Here is a 21,341-nt window from a genome sequence, read left to right as displayed (position 1 = left end):
AAGAGGTACAGAGTGTGTTTATTTCTCATGCTGGTTTTTTTATTTTTAGGCTGCCTGTTGAGATCTTTAGTTGAAGAACTTGGTGCTTTTGTGATAAATGACAAATAATTACCTTTTCTCTTCCTCGTTAGATATTGCATCACGCTATCCTACCCTTTGGACTGAGCAAGTCAAAAGTCGGCAGAACAAGACCAATAAAAATGCAGGTAAAACGGGCTGGGCATCTCTACAAGAGTGGCCTGGTTTTGGGGTTTCACCCCTGGCAGTTCAGTGCTGTGCTGTGACCTTGGCACTGAGTTGTGAAAGCAACTCTCCTAAGCTGACCTCCAGAGTATACTCACAATGATGGTGTTTTTGTTGCATTTTCTAAGTTACTTGAAAGACTACATGCAAGTGGACTAAGTTTTAGGTATAAAAAGGAAATGTTTGTTCATAAATTTTTGCCTTCACCCTAATTCCAGATCTGTCAAAACAATTGGCTAATCTAGTTTAAATCCTCCAAACTGTATGGCTTATGTCGGCTGAAAACAGTGTTTGACAGAGCATTTAGCTTTTAAAACGGACTGTTTTGACGTTTGGTGGATAGCACTGTGCTCTGTCTCTGATTAGTGATTTTGACTGGTTAGAGGAGACGGTCCGGGTGGATGGTTCTGTTTTTCCTCCGACCTTCCCAAGTGAAATACCCACTGTCACTGGACCCTCTTCCAGTGCTGAGGAAGGTCCACGTCAGGGACCATGGAGGTGTTGGAATCGACTAGAGTGGGGTGATAAGGGCACACGTTGCAGATGCACACACATAGAGTGTGGCCATTTGCACTTTATCATTCACTTATGACAGGTGGAAAGGTTTATCAGCGTTTAGGAGACCAGGTGTATGGGGACTCTCGTTTCACTCACCTACACACCTCTGTGCACATCCGAAAGTCTTCTGGGGGTGGCTGGAGTCTGGTGTTGAACCTGCTTAAAGCCCTGGGGAAGACACCATACATGGGAACATTTGCTGACATAGCTGTAAGGCTTGTGACCATGGCCTGTGACAGGATGGTGTAATACAGGGGCCACTTGGAATGAGCCCAGTGTGTTCCTGTGTCATCAGTGTGATGCTTTCCCACCACAGCTGCCTTAACCCCTGGCTCTCAAGTGCTGAGTGCCACCCCGCTCCCCACTCCATCCCTGCTGGGGTCCCCTTGACCTCCCCAGCCCGGCTGAGAACAGGCCAAATCCAAAGGATTGGCAGAAAATTTAAACTGGATTGACAGAGTTTTAACTTTTTGCTCAGGAATGATTATTTCAGGCAAGTTTTCCTTATGCTATAAAAAAATATTAACCTGTGTGCTTCTCTCATAAACTTAGAAACTGAGTTTTGTTCAATTTTGTCACAATACGTCTGATTTGCTTCTGTATCAGACAAATTAGCATACAGGAAAATAATGAGAACCCTGTACATGAATCTCAAAAGCAAATATGGCAGTGCCTGAATTTAATTTGGGAAAGAAATAGAGTTACTATGGATACTGTCTCTGGACATGGACATTTTTAAAGCACGTTGAATTGCTGGTGGGAAACCATCCCTGGTTTTGGCAAATTGAGCCCCCAAGAGCTCAGAGAACAAGTGTGTTTTTGTGTATCACCTTTCAAGGTTTCCAAGCTGTTAAGTGACCTGCCAATTACAATTAATCCCTAACATCTGAGCAGGCTGTCAGTAATGCCTCAGGAAATTCCAGTTCACCTAAGTTACCCTACACTCTAATTTGATTTAAGTCTGCACACGAGGGTGGGGTGCGAAGATATGATGAGGGCTTGAGTTCTGGACGTGGGGCATGAAATTGTTCTTGGTTATGTTTGTGTTCAGAACCTGCTGTCCAGGTGCCTGTTCTTTTGGAGGGTCTGAAAAAAGTCAGACCCAGCCAGAATTTAGGACATTAAAAATCAGTATTTATAAGAATGAATATAGAATTTTTAAGCCTGTTGAAATCACCATAAGAAGGGGACTAAGGTAGAAAGGAGAAAAATGGAGGGAATGAACCAATTCAGGTTATAATACATATATACATGGAAAACAAGGAAACTCCCTGTATAGATATTTTAAACAAATAAAAATGTCTTTGTTCAAAAATGGAGACTAGGAAGGTAAAACAGGCAAGTCTTGACTGGGGTTGAAGTCAGTGGGGGGGAGAGGATGGAGAGAAAGTGTGTAGGAGGTGAATATGGCAGAAATACTATGTACTCTTGTATGAAATGGAAAAATGAATGGAGGGAGGGGATAAAGGAGAATGATGGAGGGGTGAATTTAACTAAGTTATGTTGTAAGTACTTTTGTAAATGTCACAGTGTACCCCAAGTACAACAGCAATATAACAAAAAACCAGTATTTAATTTATTGACTTTTAGCAGTGAAATAGCAAATACTCTTAGGGTTAACATTTCAAACATCTTAGGGTTTCATTTGTGTTTAATTTATCTTTTTAAAAAGTACTTTTACTTATGACATATTCACATTTATTTGACAAAACATTTAGGGGCCGGGAGGTAACTTTTTTTTTTCTTTTATTGTTCATATGTGCATAAAAGGCTTGGGTCATTTCTCCCCCCTGACCCACCCCCTCCCTTACCATCCGCTCCTCCCCTCCCTCTCCCCCCCACCCCCTCAATACCAGGCAGAAACTATTTTGCCCTTGTCTCTAATTTTGTTGTAGAGAGATTATAAGCAATAATAGGAAGGAACAAGGGTTTTTGCTGGTTGAGATAAGAATAGCCATACAGGGCATTGACTCACATTAATTTCCTGTGCGTGGGTGATACCTTCTAGGTTAATTCTTCTTGATCTAACCTTTTCTCTAGTTCCTGGTCCCCTTTTCCTATTGGCCTCAGTTGCTTTTAAGGTATCTGCCTTAGTTTCTCTGCGTTGAGGGCAACAAATGCTAACTAATTTTTTAGGTGTCTTACCTATCCTCATCCCTCCCTTGTGTGCTCTCGCTTTATCATGTGCTTATAGTCCAATCCCATTGTTGTGTTTGTCCTTGATCTAATGTCCACATATGAGGGAGAACATATGATTTTTGGTCTTTTGGGCCAGGCTAACCTCACTCAGAATGATGTTCTCCAATTCCATCCATTTACCAGCGAATGATAACATTTTGTTCTTCTTCATGGCTGCATAAAATTCCATTGTGTATAGATACCACATTTTCTTAATCCATTCGTCAGTGGTGGGGCATCTTGGCTGTTTCCATAACTTGGCTATTGTGAATAATGCCGCAATAAACATGGGTGTGCAGGTGCCTCTGGAGTAACCTGTGTCACAGTCTTTTGGGTATATCCCCAAGAGTGGTATTGCTGGATCAAATGGTAGATCGATGTCTAGCTTTTTACGGTAGGGGATCCTCAGCCCCACAAAACAAAAGTAAAAGCAAAGAGGAAAAACGTTAATAATTCTGACTTCTTCTTTGTAATTTTAGAGAATTACCTGGTTTGTCAGTATTTTTTCATGCTTTTATAGAAAAGGCCAAACTAGAAACGCGTTGCTTGGCTTTTCTCTAAATGAGTTGAAACTAGCATTTCCCCTGAGCTTGGAACAAGTGCCATGGTGAGCTGTTTGTTGCAAATCCACAGAGGATGGCATTCTGCCCTGTATGTGGTGAGTGCATTTGTGAGGACATGGCCAGCGCGCTAGGGATTATAGGGTGATGATAGGTTTTTGTTTTTTCAGAAAGGATGGTTCTTACAAAGAAAGATGAAGTCCTCTCAGACAGTGCAAGCTTGCATACAGTAGTGACTCAATAAATACTCATTTACTAAATTAGTACAGCATTTTACCACCATTTGCCCATGGGCTCTCTGATGGTGCCGTAACTTCTCCTTTCCCAAAACAAACTTCATGAAGCAAACTTAAAAGTAACCAATCGATAAATAACCAGGAAAGAGATACAGTAACACTGTATTTTGATTCTGGACTTAAATTGACTGAAATCCAATATAAGTATTATATAAGAAGTGCCCTCCTTGGTACAATTGATGAGGAAAACATCAGTTGAATTATGTGAACCAATATACACTAAATGAATGAGCAAAATCCAAAATTGCTTGTTACTTAGGAGTGTCACCCAATTTTTCCTATCAATATAAAATTGACAGTTAACTTCTTCAAGTCTTGAATCGTCTTGTTCTGTTCAGTTTTATTATTCTATTCCCAGAAGATACATACATTAATTACAAAGTTTAATCAGATGGGAAGGTTTGTAAGATTCTTTTAATTATATGAATTAACTCATACACCTATTTATTAAGTGTGTGACATATTACCTGATTTTCTTTAGAACAATCTAGATGGCTCAAGATTGCATGTGCAGTCTATTAACAACATCACAGAGCGCGTGTTATTCATGCACTGTGAACACTAGTTCTAGAACTGTCGTTCTAGAGTCCCAGCACAAACTCATGACAGTGTAACATTCCCCTAAGGACCTTGCTGTCAGGACAGAGCTCAGAGACTCAGCTGTGACTTTGTGTGCAGGAGCCATTTGTGTCCTCAGCAAGCAACACCACAGAAAGAAGAACACAGCTGGCCCAGCTGTGTCCCCTTGGGGAGAGGGTGGCAAGCTGAACATTGTCCTCCAGTAGTCAGGTTTGTGTCTGTGTGCACCGCCCCCCAGACATCACTGTCTGTTACAAAATCAGACAAACAAGAACTGGGCATTACTTTTAGGGCCATGACCTTCTGCAAAAGCTAGGATGCATATTGCCCCTCCATATTATTCTTGGGATAAATATGCAGTCAGCAGGACAAGTATTTCGTGTGCTCGCATGGCTGCTCTGGTGCCATCTTCTGCTGAAGCACTGTCTAGAGGTCACGTGGCACGATGTCATATCTGCATTTTAGTGGACTCTGGGCCAAGCTGGAAACCACCCTCAAGGTGGGCCCATGCAACCAAACTAGAGTACAAAGATGCCAAGCTGGGGGCCTCAGCATAGGGCAGGGTGCCAGGTAGCTCTTGGCCACTCAGGGCTCCCATTTTCCAGTCAAGTGCTCCACTTTCCCCTCTGTCCTTGTGGACTCTGAAGAGTTCCTGAGCACCTGATGCTAGGCCAGGAGGGATCCAAGTGGGACTTGGGCCAGTCACCCCAAGGTCATCGCCCTAGGATTAGAATGGAGTGTGTGGGTCACAGCATCCTGGGGTGTCACCTCTTCCTGTCTTTGAGGAACGGAGGTGGGGTGACTCCTCTGTACCAAGGTGGACATGCTGTGCCCTGGAACATTGCCTGGAGTGGCCTCACTGGCTGCTGAAGAGCCCTGCCCCAGAGCTGCTATGGATTGTCAGCTGCTCCTGAAGTTGGGGTGGTGAGGAGGGCTGAGGGTTCTTTTCTCCATCCCATGTCCCTCCTAGGTCATGGTGCTGCCACTTTGACCAACTGTCAAAGGCACTGCCTGGGCACTGACCAGGAGCTGACCCTCACCTGCCCACCCCTGCCTGGTCCCATGGCTGCAGGCACCTCCTGCAGCTGGCCTGGGTCTTCCTTCCGGCTCACAGTGAGGGGCGGCTTGTCAGAATCCTAGCACTGAAGCCTTGCTGCCTTGTTTATTTAAAATTCAAAGTTGGCGCTGGAGCGTGTCTGTTTTCTCTCTCCCTCCATGGCTCTTCCCATGGCAGACAGCCCAAGGGCTGCGTCTCTGTAGACCTCCCGGGGAGAGGCTCGCTTGCCCATGTCCATCTGGTTGCAGCCCCTGGACACGGGCCCACCCTCTGTCCTCCCTCTGGCCTTGCCAGCCTTTTCGTTAATTGTCTCTCTAGATTTGCACATGAACTGGAGAAAACACACAGGCCCCTGGTTTTGTCAGCCATGGAAATCTGCCTCCTACTTGGTTGAAAATCAGTCTTCCTCCCCCGGCCGTTCAGACAGCTCTGTTTTATGTCCAGGAAGGTGGGCTTCATGTTCTGTAAGCCCCACGGTTTTATGGGCCCCACTCTATGGAAATATTTTCTGCCCTTTTCAGGACTGATAATTTTTGTTTTATTGCACATATTAAAATTAGTGCCAAAAGATAATTATCTTTTAATTCTGCTTTAAATCATGCTAAATTGCATTCCCTAGAGGAAAATAATACAAGTTCTATTTTCTTCTTTTTTGTTTTTCTTGTTTTTGTTTTCCTTTTCATTCTGGTTTTCAAACAAAACTTTGTAAAACTAGCAAAATACGAACTAGACACTTAAGTTATAAAGTTTTGGTCATATGATGATATTAACATATCCATAAATCACAAACTTCCTCTTAAGTGTAGACTGCAAAAAATGTATTACTTAAAATTGTTAATTATGCCACTTAACGCGCATGACCAAGTTTTTCCAGTTGTCCTAACTGCACAGGAGGCTTTAATTTGAATCATATTTAATTTGGAGATTTCAACAATCAAACTGTGATTAAATAATCAGGAGACAGTATTTACAGTACAAATAGCAGTGAATTCAAGCAAACTCTATCTAAGCAAGACACAGCCATGACAAGAAGGATAGCGGCATTTCTTCTCTAAGTAGAAGTGACCTTCAGCTCATGTTGAATTAGTGAGGTTTTCATAGAAACATAGCTACAGTACATGAGATACATAGTGCCTTTTATGTGTCGGGGTAAGTCCTTTGATTTTATACATAATGCAGCCTATCCCTTTTTAGCATACATTAATAGCATGGGGGATTTCACTGTGATAATTCCACAGATGTATACAGTGTACCTTGAACAAGTTCACCCCTCTATTATAGCTCCAAAATCCTTTCTCCCTCTTCCCCCTTCTTTTCAAACAGCATTTGGTGGGTTTCCCTATGCTGTTTTCATATATATATATATATATATATATATATATATATGGAAATATAAATATCTGTTTCATATTTTCATATACACACACATATATATATATATATATATATATGTATATAATTTTGATCCAGTAGCTCTGTGAACTTGGAGCTACTTGTCTCAAAGGCAGGTGCAGATTTCAGAATTCTCAGTGACTGAGCAGGGTCTCCTGCCACTATGTGCAGACAGGACAGTCATGTCAGTTCCAAGGCCGGGGCTCCTCTGGGGACATCTCTGGCTGACAAGGAGCTTTGACAGCACAGGGAGCTGAGAATGTCCACCGGGAGCTGGGCCTGCAGCAAATAGCAATGAGCAGAAGGTCCTCAGGTGCAGGATGGGCTCTCACCTGGAGAAGTAGGAAAGAAGTAGCAACTCTGCTCTGGACTCCAAAGGCAAAGCCCCATCCTCACATCATCTGATCTGGGAAGGGTCCCAGTGACCATAGGTAGAGACAGCCGTGTCAGGTGTTCGCTGTCTTGGAGGTTGTTGGGAAGTCACACATTCCAGAAAGTTGCCTTTTCTGCCTAGGGGAATCCAGCAGGTTGGGAAGACTGTAAGTGTGGGTTCTGTCTTCTGAGTGGCTGTCAGGCAAGTCAGAGTTTTCTCCTGACAGGAATTATGAGTGCTATTTCTTAGAGTCTCCTTGGCTCCCATGAAGCCTCTTGGTTGAGGCTTGCTCTTACTGAGGGATCCCAGTCAAGACCTTTGACCTCTTGAGATTCAGCAGTTCATTTTGGGGATGGAAAGGATGAGGTCAACCCTGTAGGAAAGCCTCAGTGCTAAGCACCATTGAACCGTCAGTGACCAATCAGCATGCAGAAAGGAACTGACTTCTAGGTGTGAGCTTGCAAGATCAGCGCTTGACTTTACAGATAAGCACCAGGGTCTGTGTGTGTATGTGTGTGTTTTCATTATAAGTAGGTAGATAGGCTTTGGAGAACTCAGATGCTGAAAATTACAGTGTAGGATAAATAACACTATAATGAATGCACTATGAATTTACCTGGTGTAATGAAATTCTTGGGTCAGTGCTGAGTTGTGATTTGCTCTGAGCATGAGCTGGTGAAATGTGTCATTTTCCTTTTCACAGTGAAGATCAGAAGTTAATAGAATGGGTTTCACTGTGATTCTGTTTCTGCAACTTTCCCATGAAGTAGCTTAAAGACCAAGTGAGAACTGATGTGACCATCAGTAAGTGAGGCTGGTCACACAGGTAAGCTAAAATCAGCATTCATGCCACCTTCAAGGACAGCAGGAAGGCGTTGCGGAGGCCATCTGGTCTAAATGGGTGTTATCTTATGAAGTGCCACTCTCTCCTTTGCTGTGAGCAGTTAATGACTTATGTTAGGTGAATAGTAAAGAGTTTTAGCAGTCCCCAATATTTTTTCCAGCCCTTAAAGCTCCTTTTTCTACTACTTACCCTTGTAAAGTGCTGATTGACAAGATAGCCTGGGCGTTAATACAGTCACAACAGAGTAAGTGGTTGTGCTACAAGTTTGACAAATGCTAATTCATTTGCTGAGGAAACTTACTCACCAGGACTGACATGGTGTGTGTGTGCGCGTGTGCGCGCGCGCGCACATATGTGTAGGCATCCATACCTGTACTAAGGTGCGGCCTCTTTTCTTACCCTTGTTCTTCCTATTTATCATCCTCTCTCCTCGATAAGTCTGTATCCTACGTAAATATTGGCACAAAAGTGTTTCTTCATGGTTTTTTTGCTTGAAAACCACATCAGTGACTAATGCGAGAATACATTGGGTTGTGTTTCAGATGAAAAAGCAAGCAATGAAGAGTCATTTAAAAAGCACTTGAAAAGACCTCATTTAGCTATATGAATCTTTACCTGAATCAGTCTCAAAATACTTAAATAACATGTAGGTTCTGTATGCTCACAGTAGACTTGAAGGTAATGTTTACTTGTTAGAAAAAGGAGGAAGTAAACATGTATGCTGAGGACAGTCCTGTCTGCTGTAAGAGGAGACAGTTTGCAGTGCGGCTTCTCTCCAGGTATGAGCAGATGCTCCTCTCTCTTTTTACACAGGATGGAATGTGTACCTTAATGCTTCTGCTTGCTTTGCAGGTTTGTCCTTAGGGTGAATGTTTGTAAATTACTACCTGGTTGTCAGGCAGAGTAGGTTAGCTGTTGGAAATGGGCAGTGGGCTTCAGTGGATCAGTGACCATCCCATCTGGTAGCACTGGTGAGAAGCTGTTCTCCGTGTGGTCCTGTGGGAGATGTGTGGTTTTCTCTGTGGGTCTCATCCTGCCAGGGATTGTTCTCATGGACTTCAGATTCAGTGAGGAAAGAGGACCCAGAATCTCCTCCCAGCCTAGAATTGGATCGAGTGTGTTTCCTCACATTCTACCGAGTGGAACTGTTCACGTGGCCACACTGAGGACCAGAGGCTGAGATTTAGTGTCTTCTTGTTGTGCACCTGCTACAGTTCTGTGGCATGGAAGGAGTGGCTGGTTTTTTGGGAACACTAGACACCTCTGCCCCATCAGGCAGCCAGGGAATCTTTAGGGAAAAAGCAAATGTTATGATCTCTCTGCATGGATCAGTTCCTATATTTAAGTCACGTGTTGTTTGCTTTTTATTTTACAGCATTCCTATGGTTAAACACACACATCATCTCTACACGCATACGTGCATGTGTATGTGTGGGAGGCATAAGTTTATAGATATGTGTTAATTTTCCTCCTCCTAAGTTATCATGTTTGTGTCCTGCCTTCCTGCTACATCCGAGTGTGTCTCCCTAAATTGACATGTTGAAACCCTCAGCCCCAAAGTGGTGGTATTAGAAGCTTTGGGAGGTGATTAGGTAATGGGGGTGGAGCCCATGAGAGAATTATGCCCCTATAGGAGGCCTGCAGGAGCTTGCCTGCTCCTTCTGCTGCCCCCCAACAGGTGGAAGACTCCATTAGTGAGCCAGAAAACAGGTCCTGTCCAGACACTGAATCTGCTGGTGCCGATCGTGGACCTTCAGCCCCCGACCCTGGGAAGTGTGTGCTGTCATCAGCACTGGCTGTGGTGTCTTACTATGGTGGCTCCAGCTGACTGAGGCACCCCACAGAAGGTCAGGGTGGCCTTGACATTGGTCTCTTACATGTGTCCCGCTGACACTGGTGTTCACTGCTGATGCCCTGTAGGTCCCCTGCGCCACCGCTTCCCATGTCCCATGGCAGATGCACTTCCTGGTCACCTGTACTGCCAGCTCTGGGGCAGGCCCTGATGGTGTATTTTAAGCAGCTTCTCAGTGATTTTTTTTTTAATGCTAAAATTTTTGTGCCACTACAAGCACAAGTTAGCTGTTAGCAGAAAGGTTTTGAATGTATACGGTGCTCCTTGTTATTATATGTATGCATAAAACCCAACATTACTTTTGAAGACATTAAGAATTAAGCTTCTTTATATATTCTGGATATAAGTCCCTCATCAGACAAATGATTTGCAAGCCTTTTGTCGCATTCTGTGAGTTGTCTTCTCTTTTTCTTGATGGTATCGTTGGAAGCACAGTGTGTTTATTTTGGGGAAATCCAATTTATCTGTTTTTCTTTTGGTACTTGTGCCTGGGGATGGTGTCTCAGAGCCCTTCCTCAGCCCTAAGTTGTCAGTCACTGGGGCCTTTGCAGGAAAGTTCGTGGCTGATGCTGCTGTCAGTAGGGCACACAGCAGCTTTCACCCCAAAGGCAGTCGGTCTCAGCTTTACAAAAGTACTTTGTGCGGTGCCTTGCACTTACAGGTCATTGGCCTGACCATTGAGAGTAGAATTTGGAGCTAGTCTAACGAGATAACTTCTCTCTTCACCTTGATGGTTCCATTTTTTTAAGCTAATGAGCTGATTGAAAGTAGCATCAACTGCAAGTATAAACAAGACAAGAATAAGAGACAATGTTATATAAAAATTAAATCTCACATGAGTATATTTACACTAAAAATAACTCCTGTTTATCTGAAATTCAAATTCAACCTGCCATCTGTATTTTGTCTGATAATCATGGCTGTAAATAATGAAATTCACGTTTCACAACCTTTGTTCTGCTGATCTTTAGGGAGGAAAAAATTCCAGAGGCTCTCTCTCTCTCTCTCTCTCTCTCTTTTTTAAAAAACATTTATTAGCATATATTAGTTGTGCGGGGTGGGGTGGGGGGGCGGTCCATTGTGACATTCCCATATGTGACTACAATGTGCCTTAGTTAAGTTCACTGCCACCATCTTTTCCCCCTTATCCTCTTCCTCTCCTACTTAAAACAATTTCAGTAGGTTTCACTGTTCTATTCCATAAATATAAAAAGTACGTCAGTCATATTCACCCTCCTTCACCCCTCTGTTCCCCCTCCCCTCCCACAGGTACCCCCAGCAGGGCCTGTTCTACAGTCCTGTCCTTCCCGTCCATTCCATTGTTCAGAGGGAATGCTGGCCCCTGAGTGCTCCTCAAGAAGCAAATTTCACTGTAGGATATTAGTCTGCTTTGGCCCCCATAACAAAAGCCACCTCGGTGGGCTAAACAGCAGGTTCATTGTCTCTGGAGGGAGGAGGTTCTGGAGGGAGGAGGTTCCAGGTAAAGATGCCTGCGGACTGGATCCTCCCGAGGGCCCTCCCTGGTTTTAGAGGGGTCTTTTTCCCCATGTCCCTTCATGTACCTTCCTCTGACTCCCCGCTGTCTCTTCCTCTTTCCGTATAAGGGCTGCATCCTTACAATGGCTTTGTTTAATTCTTAATTTCTTCGAGAAAGGGCCCATCTGCCAGGCTTCAGCTTGTGGATTTGGGGACACACTTCAGTCTGTAACAAGCACAGTAGAACCGTTTCCATCAGTGTGGCTTAGACTTGAATTCCTCTTCCCGTGACGTGGCTCATGGTGGAGACAGGACTGACCACCATTGCCCCATCTACCTGCGACTGTGGCCAGCTTCCAGGCCCTGGGGTCCAGGCGCTGTCTTGTGAAATGTCCGTGTGTAGAAACAAGTTGACAGGATAGTCAGGAAGAATGACACCGTTGAGCACCATTTGGATGATACTGCTGATACAAGGTTCCATTCTGAACTGGAGTGAAATTCACTTATTCCCCTGCATCCAGTGTTGGTTGAAGCTGAAACTGAGAACTCTCAAATTTAGTTACTGTTTTTCATGGCCACAGGTATATAAAATAGTTATTTTTATCAGTGATTTTTGTTTACTAGTTTTATGAAAACCAGCCAAGTGCAGTTCAAGTTAATGAAAAATGTTCGTATCTTTTATGAAACCACAACAATGTGTCACTTCCGCCAGAAGGGCTTTGTGCTACCCAGGCCCGCCCTTGTGTTTGTACACAGCTATGCAGTGTTGGCGAGACACAGCGTCGAGTAATGCACGATGTGTATACGATGTAGCACTGTACTTCTAATACAAGATTTGCCCCTTAACTTCTATATTTGTGAACTTAAAATACTTTCTAAACTGAAATCTTTAGCTAAGCTAAAAAGCATCAAGGGAATTTTCAGCCTTTACTATTAACATTTCATCACATTTAATGCAGAGTTGGTCTTCGCAAAACATAGTGTGTGTCCTGGCACTTGTGCAAAGGTGCACTGCTGAGATATGTAGCGTGGGAAGACAGAGGAAAGGCTGGACGGTGCTCCAGTCTAGGAGCAGACCCCAGGGTCTTTATTTACAGTGCGTCCTTCACCAAGAAGCTCTCCCTATTCCCCTGGCTTTTGCTGCTCAGAACTTTTTGAGCTCAAGTTGAGAAATAAAATATTCCAAGGTTACTCTCAGCTAAGAGGCATTTTTTTCTTTTTTGTTTGGAAACTTGGAAATAATTTTGTTTTTCTGTTTTGATGTGATTCTGCATCAAGAAAAAAGGGATACTTCATTTCAGAAGTCAAATTTTTAAACTAAAAAAATAGAATAGTTACTTTGAAATACTTGGTTGGGAAGAGAGATTTTATTAGCTCAAGAATAGTTTTTAGGGCTGGGGGTGTGGCTCACAGAGTGGAGTGTCTGCCTAGCAAGCTTGAAGCCCTGAGCCAAACTCCAGCACAAAAGAAAGAACTGTTTCTAATTTAAGCATTTTTCAGTTATCATAGTTTTCTCATGAATGCTGCAGTACTGAAGCCATTGCTTTAATTTTTGAAATAGCAATGTGTTACTACCATACTACACATGAAGTGAAATTATGGGCGTATAAGAATCCTAGGTGAGGGCTGGTGGAGTGGCTCAAGTGGTAGAGCACCTGCCCAGCTAGCAAGTGCGAGACCCTGAGTTCAAATCCCAATACCACCCAAAACAAGCAAACAAACAGAAAAAGAATCCTAGTAGGGAGGAGCAGAAGTTAATTAACATGTTACTCAAATTTACCTGTGTTCCACATCTGCCTTACTGCATAAAAATTAATGTCTTTTCCTTCATACTTGTGCTTTTTCATAATTTGTAAGTCCAAGCTGAATGTCGAGTAGATGCTTAACAAAATACCTTCTCCAATCTTCCTGGGGTATCATGTCACGTTTCTGTTAGATGTGACATGGTGAAGATTTGAAGTTATGGGCAGATGGACAGACAAGTAGGGACAGAGTGGCTCAAGGACTATGGACTTGATTAGGCTGGAGAATGGCCACCCAGAAAGTGGTGAGCTGCCATACTTGAGGACTACAAGGTGAGTAGGTCTGATGCTGGAGTTAACTTTCGAGATTGTCCCTGACGGTGTGACAGATGTTGTCTTCATGTGTATGTAAGTTGTATGTGTGTGGAGCAGTGTTTTATTGTGTATTTATATTGTATTTTCTATATTGTACTTTGTATCCCACTCTCTTGTGCAGGGATACTTTGCCTTTTTAGGAGACTTGTACAGCAAGCAGCTTTCCCAGCTTGCTCACCACCCCACCCTCACCAGGTTCCCCATCAACATGCTGAGTTGGGGGTCCATAGTGGCGTATGTTCGGTGGTCTTAACAAATGCACAATGACAGGCTCACCACCACACTATGGCACAGAGCCGTTCACTTACCACATGTCTCTTGTGCGCCTTTGCCTTTTCCAGAACATCAGGAAGCTGGAATCCTGTCATCTGTAGCTTTTCTCACTTTGCAATATTCATTTAAATTTTCTCCATAACTTTTTATTGCTTGAGAATTCATTTCTCTTCTATGTTGAATAATGAATTCCCTTGTCTGAATAAACCACAGTTTATCTTTTGAAGGACATTCTGTTTTCTTCCAGTGTGGGGAAATCATGAATAAAACTGCTGTAAGTACTCACAGAGCTTGTGTGGATTCCATTCTCAACTCATTTGGCTAAATACCTAAGCCCTGGATTCCTGGGTCATATGGTAAGAAGGTGTTCTGTTTTGGAAGAACACTTCTGAAGTGTTCCTCAAGTGATCGCCATTTTGCATCTGGCAGTGTGTCAGAGTTCCTGTAGCTTCACGTCTCGCCAACACTTGGTGGTGCTGGTGTTTGGGGTTTACCCATTCTAACACGATGTCACGGTGTCATATAGTCATTTGAACATGATCCCTGCATCTTATGAAACCGAGTCTCATTTCGTGTACTTGTTTGACCTCTGTATCTCTTCTTTGGTGAGGTATCTGTTTAGATCTTTTGCCCATTTTTAATTTGGTTCTTTCTTTTCTTATCATCGAGTTTTAAGTGTTATTTGCAGGTTTTGAACAAAAATCTTTTGTCAGTTATGTGTCTTGTGAACATTTTCTGTGTGTGTGACCTGTCTTTTCATCCTCTTGACAGTGACTTTTTCAGAGAAGAGGTTTTCAATTTTATTGAAGTCCAGACTATCAGGTATTTCTTTCAAGGATTGTGCCCCTAGTGTTATATCTAAATGTCATCACCACATTCAGCGTCACCTAACTTTCTCCTAAGGATTTCATAGTTTTGTGCTTTACATTTAGGTCTTTGATGCATGCCGAGTTAATTTTTGTGAAGAGGGTATATTTGTGTCTAGGTTCTTCTTTGCATGTGCATGTCTGATGCTTACAACTCCAGATTTGTTGAAAAGGTTGTCCATCCTCCCTTGAATTGTCTGTTTTCCCCTCTGAGAGGCCATCTGACAATATTTGTGTAGCCTTGTTTCTTGGCTCTGGAATGGTTTTAAGACTTAAATGTATCCAGAACTTGTCTAAGGGGTAAGTGCTCCATGGGAACAGAATCAAAGGTGACCACAGTAAAGTCTTCAAAGTGAAGAAGTGAGAGGTCAGGTGTTGTACAGAAAGATACCAAAAGAGAGAGTGGGCAGTCTAGGAAGAATGACCAGGCCGGGCCACAGGTCATTCCCATTAAGTCCCCATCCTTAGCTGGGAGTAGCCAGCTTTTCACATAACTCTGTTTTGTGCATAGCTAGGAGACAAGAGGTAGGTCACCTGTGGTGGTGATGTTCCCAACAAGACATCGGGCGCATCTGAATTCCTGTGGGAACGCTCCAAAAATCAGTGAAGGAATTTGAAAAGAAAGGTTGAGGGGTGAAGGGGATTGGCAATGACATAATTTTAATTGCTAAGAAGGACATTTTAAGAACTTTGTCACAAATGGAAAATATAACATTCCAGTAATTGGTGCAATTTATCTTGCATTTATTTCTGTTTTATACAGTTATTTTGGTTTTAAATAGTTACTTTCTTTTCCTACGCTCCTTCATCTTTTCCTAGAGCATGTGGCTTGTTCATGACATTTGTAACAGAGCAGTAGATCTGGAAGGGGAGGAGGCAAGCTGTGGTTTACACACACCTCTTTGCAGCACCAGTGGCACAAAGACGTGTGATAGGAGCCCAGTGGTTAACATCCTCGCAGTTTCCCCAGGTGGCACACCTGTGCTGTGAAGGTGAAGCAAAGACCTCCTGAGTGATCCTAATGGCATTTCTGGCCTCAGGGGTCTTGATCTTGAGAGGGCTGGAGGCACCACCGGCATTCTCAGCCACACTGAGAGCCACTGCTCCAGTAGGCAGGGCAGAGAGTGGACACTTTGCTGCGAGACCCCTGTGCTTGGAAAAGGAAGGGGAAGACTCACCTGCGATGGAGCTCTAAGACAGCATGGATTCTTTGTGGCTGCAAAGAGCTGGAAATGTCTCATTGAGGAAGAGGGATGGAAATAAAATAAAGGCTTTTATTAGCAATGTCACTGATACACCCATGGGTCACTGCCTGAGACCAGCTCTGACACAGACATGCGTAACAATTTCAACCCTGATTAAAGTACGTGGCTCCTGGGTTCACACGTATACATTCAGGTGATTCAGGTGTTTGTTCAAAAGCAAATGACAGGGACTTGCTTTACCTCTGGAGATGGAAGGGTCTGTCCTGGGATTTTCCTCCATGAAGGACCCTGCAAGGTGAGCGCCAGCCTCAGGTTCTCTGGAGACCCTGTTGATATCCAGTGGCCCTTTGCCTGTGGCAAGCCATGTGTGCTTCAGAAGAACATCCTAAGGCCAGGCTCCCCAGAATCCCTTGCTGTGAAGCCTGCGCTCTGCTCTGCCTTTCCTCCCTGCCTTGAGTGAGGCAGCTGTGCTGTTTTTGATGGTGCTGGTTTTCCTGGGTCCAATGATTATGATGGAAATACATGGAGAGTGCCGGACTTTCCCACACTGCCCCATCTATGTGGAAAATACCGGACAAACTTGCCACAGCCTTTCAGAGATCTAGGTGAAGGGCACCCTTCTCAGGGACCAGCCGTCTTATCCCTCAGCCTATCCCAGCAGGGTTACTAAGACCATTTTACTGTCACAAGACACACTCGGTTTAAGGTATAATTTAAACAAAGGAGTACTGTGGCACAGAAACCAGCTTATGTCTGAATGCTGGCTGAAATTGTGGAGGTGACAATGCAGCCATACATGGCCACTTTGTTCCCTAAGCTGAGTCTAGGCTTCTGGAAAGACCCCTCCTGGCCAGAGCCGACCCTACCAAATTGATCTTTTCTGAGCTTCTACTGCTGGGCACCTGGATGTAGCAGGGACTCTGGGGTTTGAAGGCTTGGATAGTGTGTGGCTGCAGACTCTTGGGAAGGCACACATGTTCCACACCTGTCTCTGCAGTGGTCATGTGGTAATTCCCATCCCTAGGTGACAGAAGGGCCATTACACTTTGGTTGTTAGCAGCTGGGCTCTGGGGTCAGTGGCATCACCAGTGTCTGTTTGCTTTGTAAGCTTTTGTGCTAGATGGACTGCAGGAGTTAATGTGGGGAATATTCTGATTCTCTTAGAATTTGAAGTCAGACTGCTTTTCTTAGCGCTAGAACCAGTGCCCTAACACAACAGAGTTTTAAACAACAGTGCTGACCCCTGGGCTGCAGCTGGGGACTGTGAGGCCCCAGGAGGGGGTTTTGGAAGCACAGTAAAGAAGTAGGCTGAATGAGGCAAGAGAGAGAATGGAGTGAAGGTAACTTGGTATCGCTTCTCTGCAGAGCCATGTTGGTGTGACGGTCACTGAGGTAAAGCAGGGAAAGGTAAGATTTCAACCCGGGGATCCCTGTGTAGACATCAGAGACCCAGAGAAGGTTCAGGTGAGGGATTGGGGAAGGGGAGTGAGATTTGCGAGCTGTTCACCATTGGGACTCCAAGGAGCTTTTGGAAGGTTTGTCTCAGTATTGACTCGGACAGTGCTGCTTGCTCCTCTGTCTGGGCCTAAGATCCCTCCTTCAGGCTGCAGAGGACCTGCAATGGATGGTGGCTTTAATGTTGGATCTACTGCATTGAGAACAAGGGAGAAGTAAATCAGATCAGACATCTGTGGTTGTTACTTTCTTTGCAGAGAAACTGGAACCAGGCATTTTATCCAGCCCCCTCCCCCTTTTTTGAAATATGCTTTTGAATGTGAATGCGCCATTTTGTAAGCACTCTCGGGGGTCGGGGGCTGGCACTCAGCTTGCAGAGTCTCTGAGAAGCAGTGTGACTAGAGAGCCTGTCCTGGCCTCTGCCCTAGGAATGTGCATCCACCTCCGCCATAGGCACATGCCTCACTTCCACCCCACTGAACCTCAGTCTCCTCACTGAGGAAATGCCTGGTTTTATCATGCACCCAGTCCTGTTATCTTGAGGGCCTCAGGGGAGCATTCAGACCACCGCTCTTCTCAAGTCTACCGCACATGTGAACTGATGGCGATGGCCTTGCATTTGGATGTAATCCTGAGATCTCCCTGAGATCTGACCCACACAGCCTGCGGTGGATAGATGCTTCACGAAGGCAGAGCCCAGCATCTTGCAACCTCTTTTGTTGGAAGTGGACATGTGAATAATTTCCTTCCATTAAATCTGTACATTTCAAGTCCCCTAACCCCATCTGCCATTTCCAGCAAATCAAATTCCAAAGAGGCTCTTCTTTTTATTTCATTTTTGCCTTCTTTGATCATGTCAGTAAATGTGTGTAATTAAAAAGAGAACCACAAAAGATTCCATGACTGATGAAGACAGCATGTATAACAATTAAGTGCTGTAATCAATGGGAAGAGAAACTGAAAGCCCACATGGAGAATCTGGGACAGATGAAAGTGTGCGCCTGCTTTCAGAACTCTGAAACAAGGACTGTCGGCTCCAACCTGCTGACCAGAGCCTTGGGCACAACACTTCCTGATGGGCCTCTTTCCTTAATGCCCCTGGGCTTTGACCTTGCAGTCATTGCCTAGCTCATAGCGAGCTGGTGAATACTCACGCGTGGTAATCAGGTTTCCAGGACTCTGGAGGACACCTCTGATAAGAAAGGGGGACAGCTAACAGCATACATTGGGTTCACCTGTGGAGGCACAGGCTTCACTTCACGTTCAGGTTAGATGGGACAATGTGAGTAATTCTGCCAGAGTCCAGCCTGGGCTGTGACCATTGTCATCCTCCAGCCCCTAGAGCAGTTGTCCCCTCCTTGCATGTCACCCTCCACATGTCTTTATCTCTGACTTCGACCACCTTTGTCCTGCACCCTAAAGCCTCCTCTATCTGACACTCCCCTCCCCACCACCAAGTAGTTGGTATTCCTTGATCTGTTTTTCTACAGAGCCCTTCCATGATGATCTTCTCTGATTATTTGTTCACTGGTTTATTTCCTGGTTTCTTCATTAGAATTCAGAGTCCAGGAAGTTAGGTGATTTCTATGTTACTTGTCACCATGTCCCCAGCCCCAGGACCACGGAGTGGGTCCCACAGGTCGTCCTGAGGGGTGATCTCCTTGAGCAGCAGCTGTGCTCTCAGAAAATCCTGCTATACCACAGCTCTGCGCTGGGGAAATTCTGAGTTGTTCCTGGCTTTCACTATCTTCTGAGTGCCTGTGAAAGTTCTGGTCCCTGGGAGGCTCCAGGACAGAGTCTGAGGGATGAGAGGTTGGTACAGGCGGGCTCTATTCCAGAGGGAAGGGTAAAAGCTGTGAATGAAGAAAAGACTGGACAGGGAGCAAATGGAGAGAGAGAAGACAGAGGGACGTGCTGAAAGCCATTCTTCACCCAGTTAGAACGTGACTGGGCCATCTCGACGAGTATGCACCAGAACATTCCATCAGACTGTTCACGTGAAGTGGAATCTGGCCCAAACCCTTGTCCACCTGAGCCATCCAAGAGGAGCAGTGACTGCAGCAGGAGCAGACAGCTGCTCCTACACCATGTCCTGATCTCTAGGGAGAATCCGGCCCCTGGCCGGATTTAGGGTCCAGTTGATTGAGGGATGCTGCTGATGGGAGGGCCACCTCTGAGCTGCCCTGACTGAAGCAACACTGTCATGTCTGCTTTGTTCTTTGTCTGACTCACTCTCCCCTCCGATCCTCTTTCCCTCAAACTCAACCCCTTCTTCAGGGCTGTGCCAAGCCCGTTTTGCCTGACTCAGGTGTGACTTGGCCCGTGTGGATCTGTTCCTTGCTGTGACCCTTCCTCTCCCGCTGCCCATCCATGGTGTGGCTAGGTCCAGCCTGCTTGGTGAGCACACACAGTGATGGTGTGCACATCAGAGGCAGGTGAAGCGGCTTCATCAGGAGGGTTATATAACAATTCAGAGCTCACTGTCTGGATATTGGGAGGACTAATAGATATTGGTCTTGTGCTGTCAAGTTTACAGTGACTAACTTCTGCTCCAGGCTTTTCCTAAACCTTTGTAGGATGGTCGCCGTTCCAACCATTAGTGCTCATTTTGCCGACTTGGGCAGCTGTACCAGTGGCTCAGAACCCTCAGGGTTGGCATCCTCTTTGCATGAGTGAGAACACCTGGGGTGTCCTTCTCTCAGCAATCGCAGAGGTTCCAGAAAGGCATTACCTGGAGAGGCAATGCCGAGCTGAGGCTTGTCTCCTGAGCAAACAGTCTTGGGCCGAGGTGGGCTTCCGAGTTGGGGCCCAAAGTCACAGAGTAGGGAAGAACAACCCAGCCTTGGAGGGCAACTGCAGAGCCTGCGGTGGTGGGAGGGAGATAGGGAGCCAGTCCTGACACCTCTTCACTCCTGGAAATAAGGGGGCCAATATCTCAATGGGAAATAACTCAAGGCGGGGGTCAGGCCTGCAGCAGCAGTGTCTGGTGCAAGTGTGGGTATGGGCTGAGGCCACAGTGCAGTTCTAAGCCTCCAGGTTGAGGCTGCAGCAGTAATTGGGACTTGGCAGAGGCTGTTGGAGGTAAACAAACCAGTCCATGCACGTCAGAGAAGCAATCGGGTTGCAGAAACTGGGGAGTCAGGCCAGCCAGTGGTAGCAGGATTTTAGGGACAGAGGAAGCAAGCAGGCCACCAAGAAGTTCACAGAGAAAGCCAAGGGTCACAGGGAATGCAGATGGCGTCCCAGACTGCGTGTGTGTGACAGAGACCACTGGACAGGGACACTGCTTTAGATTAGGTCTTCTTGTGGTATAGAGTCACACCAACGTTAATCCAAGTCATCTGGACACTGGTGTTAAAACAGATTTGATGCACTGTGGTGGTCTTATTATCACTTCTAATGAGAACCTTCTCTTGCCAGTGAAGGCGCAGTGCAGGGCGCGTGTTATTATAAACAAGGAGAAGCTTGCTTATGCAAAAGTCAAACTTGGCCATAACCAATGTTCACATCCTCGTCCTCACACCCCAGTTCGTGGTAAAAGTTCTTTGTTCAATGGAGAGCCGTGTAGGCAGTCATCAAGTCCTCCAAAAATCAGAACAAGAGCAAGCGTGTGTTAAGCACTATTTGTTGGGCAGTTGAGTATGTACGTTGTATGTATTTTTGTGTCATTGAATTTGACATGTTATCCACGTAGGGCATACCAAAAAAAAAAAAAAAAAAGAAAATGTTTCCAATTAAAGTGGAAACAGTACTTCTCTTAGAATTTCCATTTTATGCTTATCAAGAGAACTTTTAGGGATAATTTGGAGATGGATTTTGTTTAATCAAAAGTACTCACAGACAGTAGCACACTGTGAGATACTTGGGCAGATAAATTCACATGCAAATAAATGCCCATGTCCAGGCAAGATGGATAAAGACTGCTGCTCCAGAAAGTTCCCCCCATTCCCCAATCAATGCCTCCTCACTCATGGAGGCACCTGCTGTTTGGATTTCAATCACTGGGCATCATTCTTA

At 44.9% G+C, this 21,341-nt stretch overlaps 1 protein-coding gene across 4 annotated transcripts in view; it reads left to right on the top strand.

Moving 5' to 3' along the window:
* Window positions 1-21,341, top strand: part of Smoc2 (SPARC related modular calcium binding 2) — a 155,654-nt gene that overhangs the window by 82,048 nt on the left and 52,265 nt on the right. For all 4 annotated transcript variants that reach the window (XM_074070121.1, XM_020167614.2, XM_074070128.1 and 1 more), the window contains exon 7: window positions 132-206. In XM_074070121.1, coding sequence (XP_073926222.1) covers window positions 132-206 — 75 coding nt within the window. The remainder of the gene's footprint in view (window positions 1-131; window positions 207-21,341) is intronic.

This window comes from Castor canadensis, chromosome 1 (assembly GCF_047511655.1).
Source record: "Castor canadensis chromosome 1, mCasCan1.hap1v2, whole genome shotgun sequence".
In the NCBI taxonomy this organism is placed as follows: domain Eukaryota; kingdom Metazoa; phylum Chordata; class Mammalia; order Rodentia; family Castoridae; genus Castor; species Castor canadensis.
Note: the sequence above shows the minus strand (reverse complement) of the source record. Positions and strands in the feature narration are given on the sequence as shown.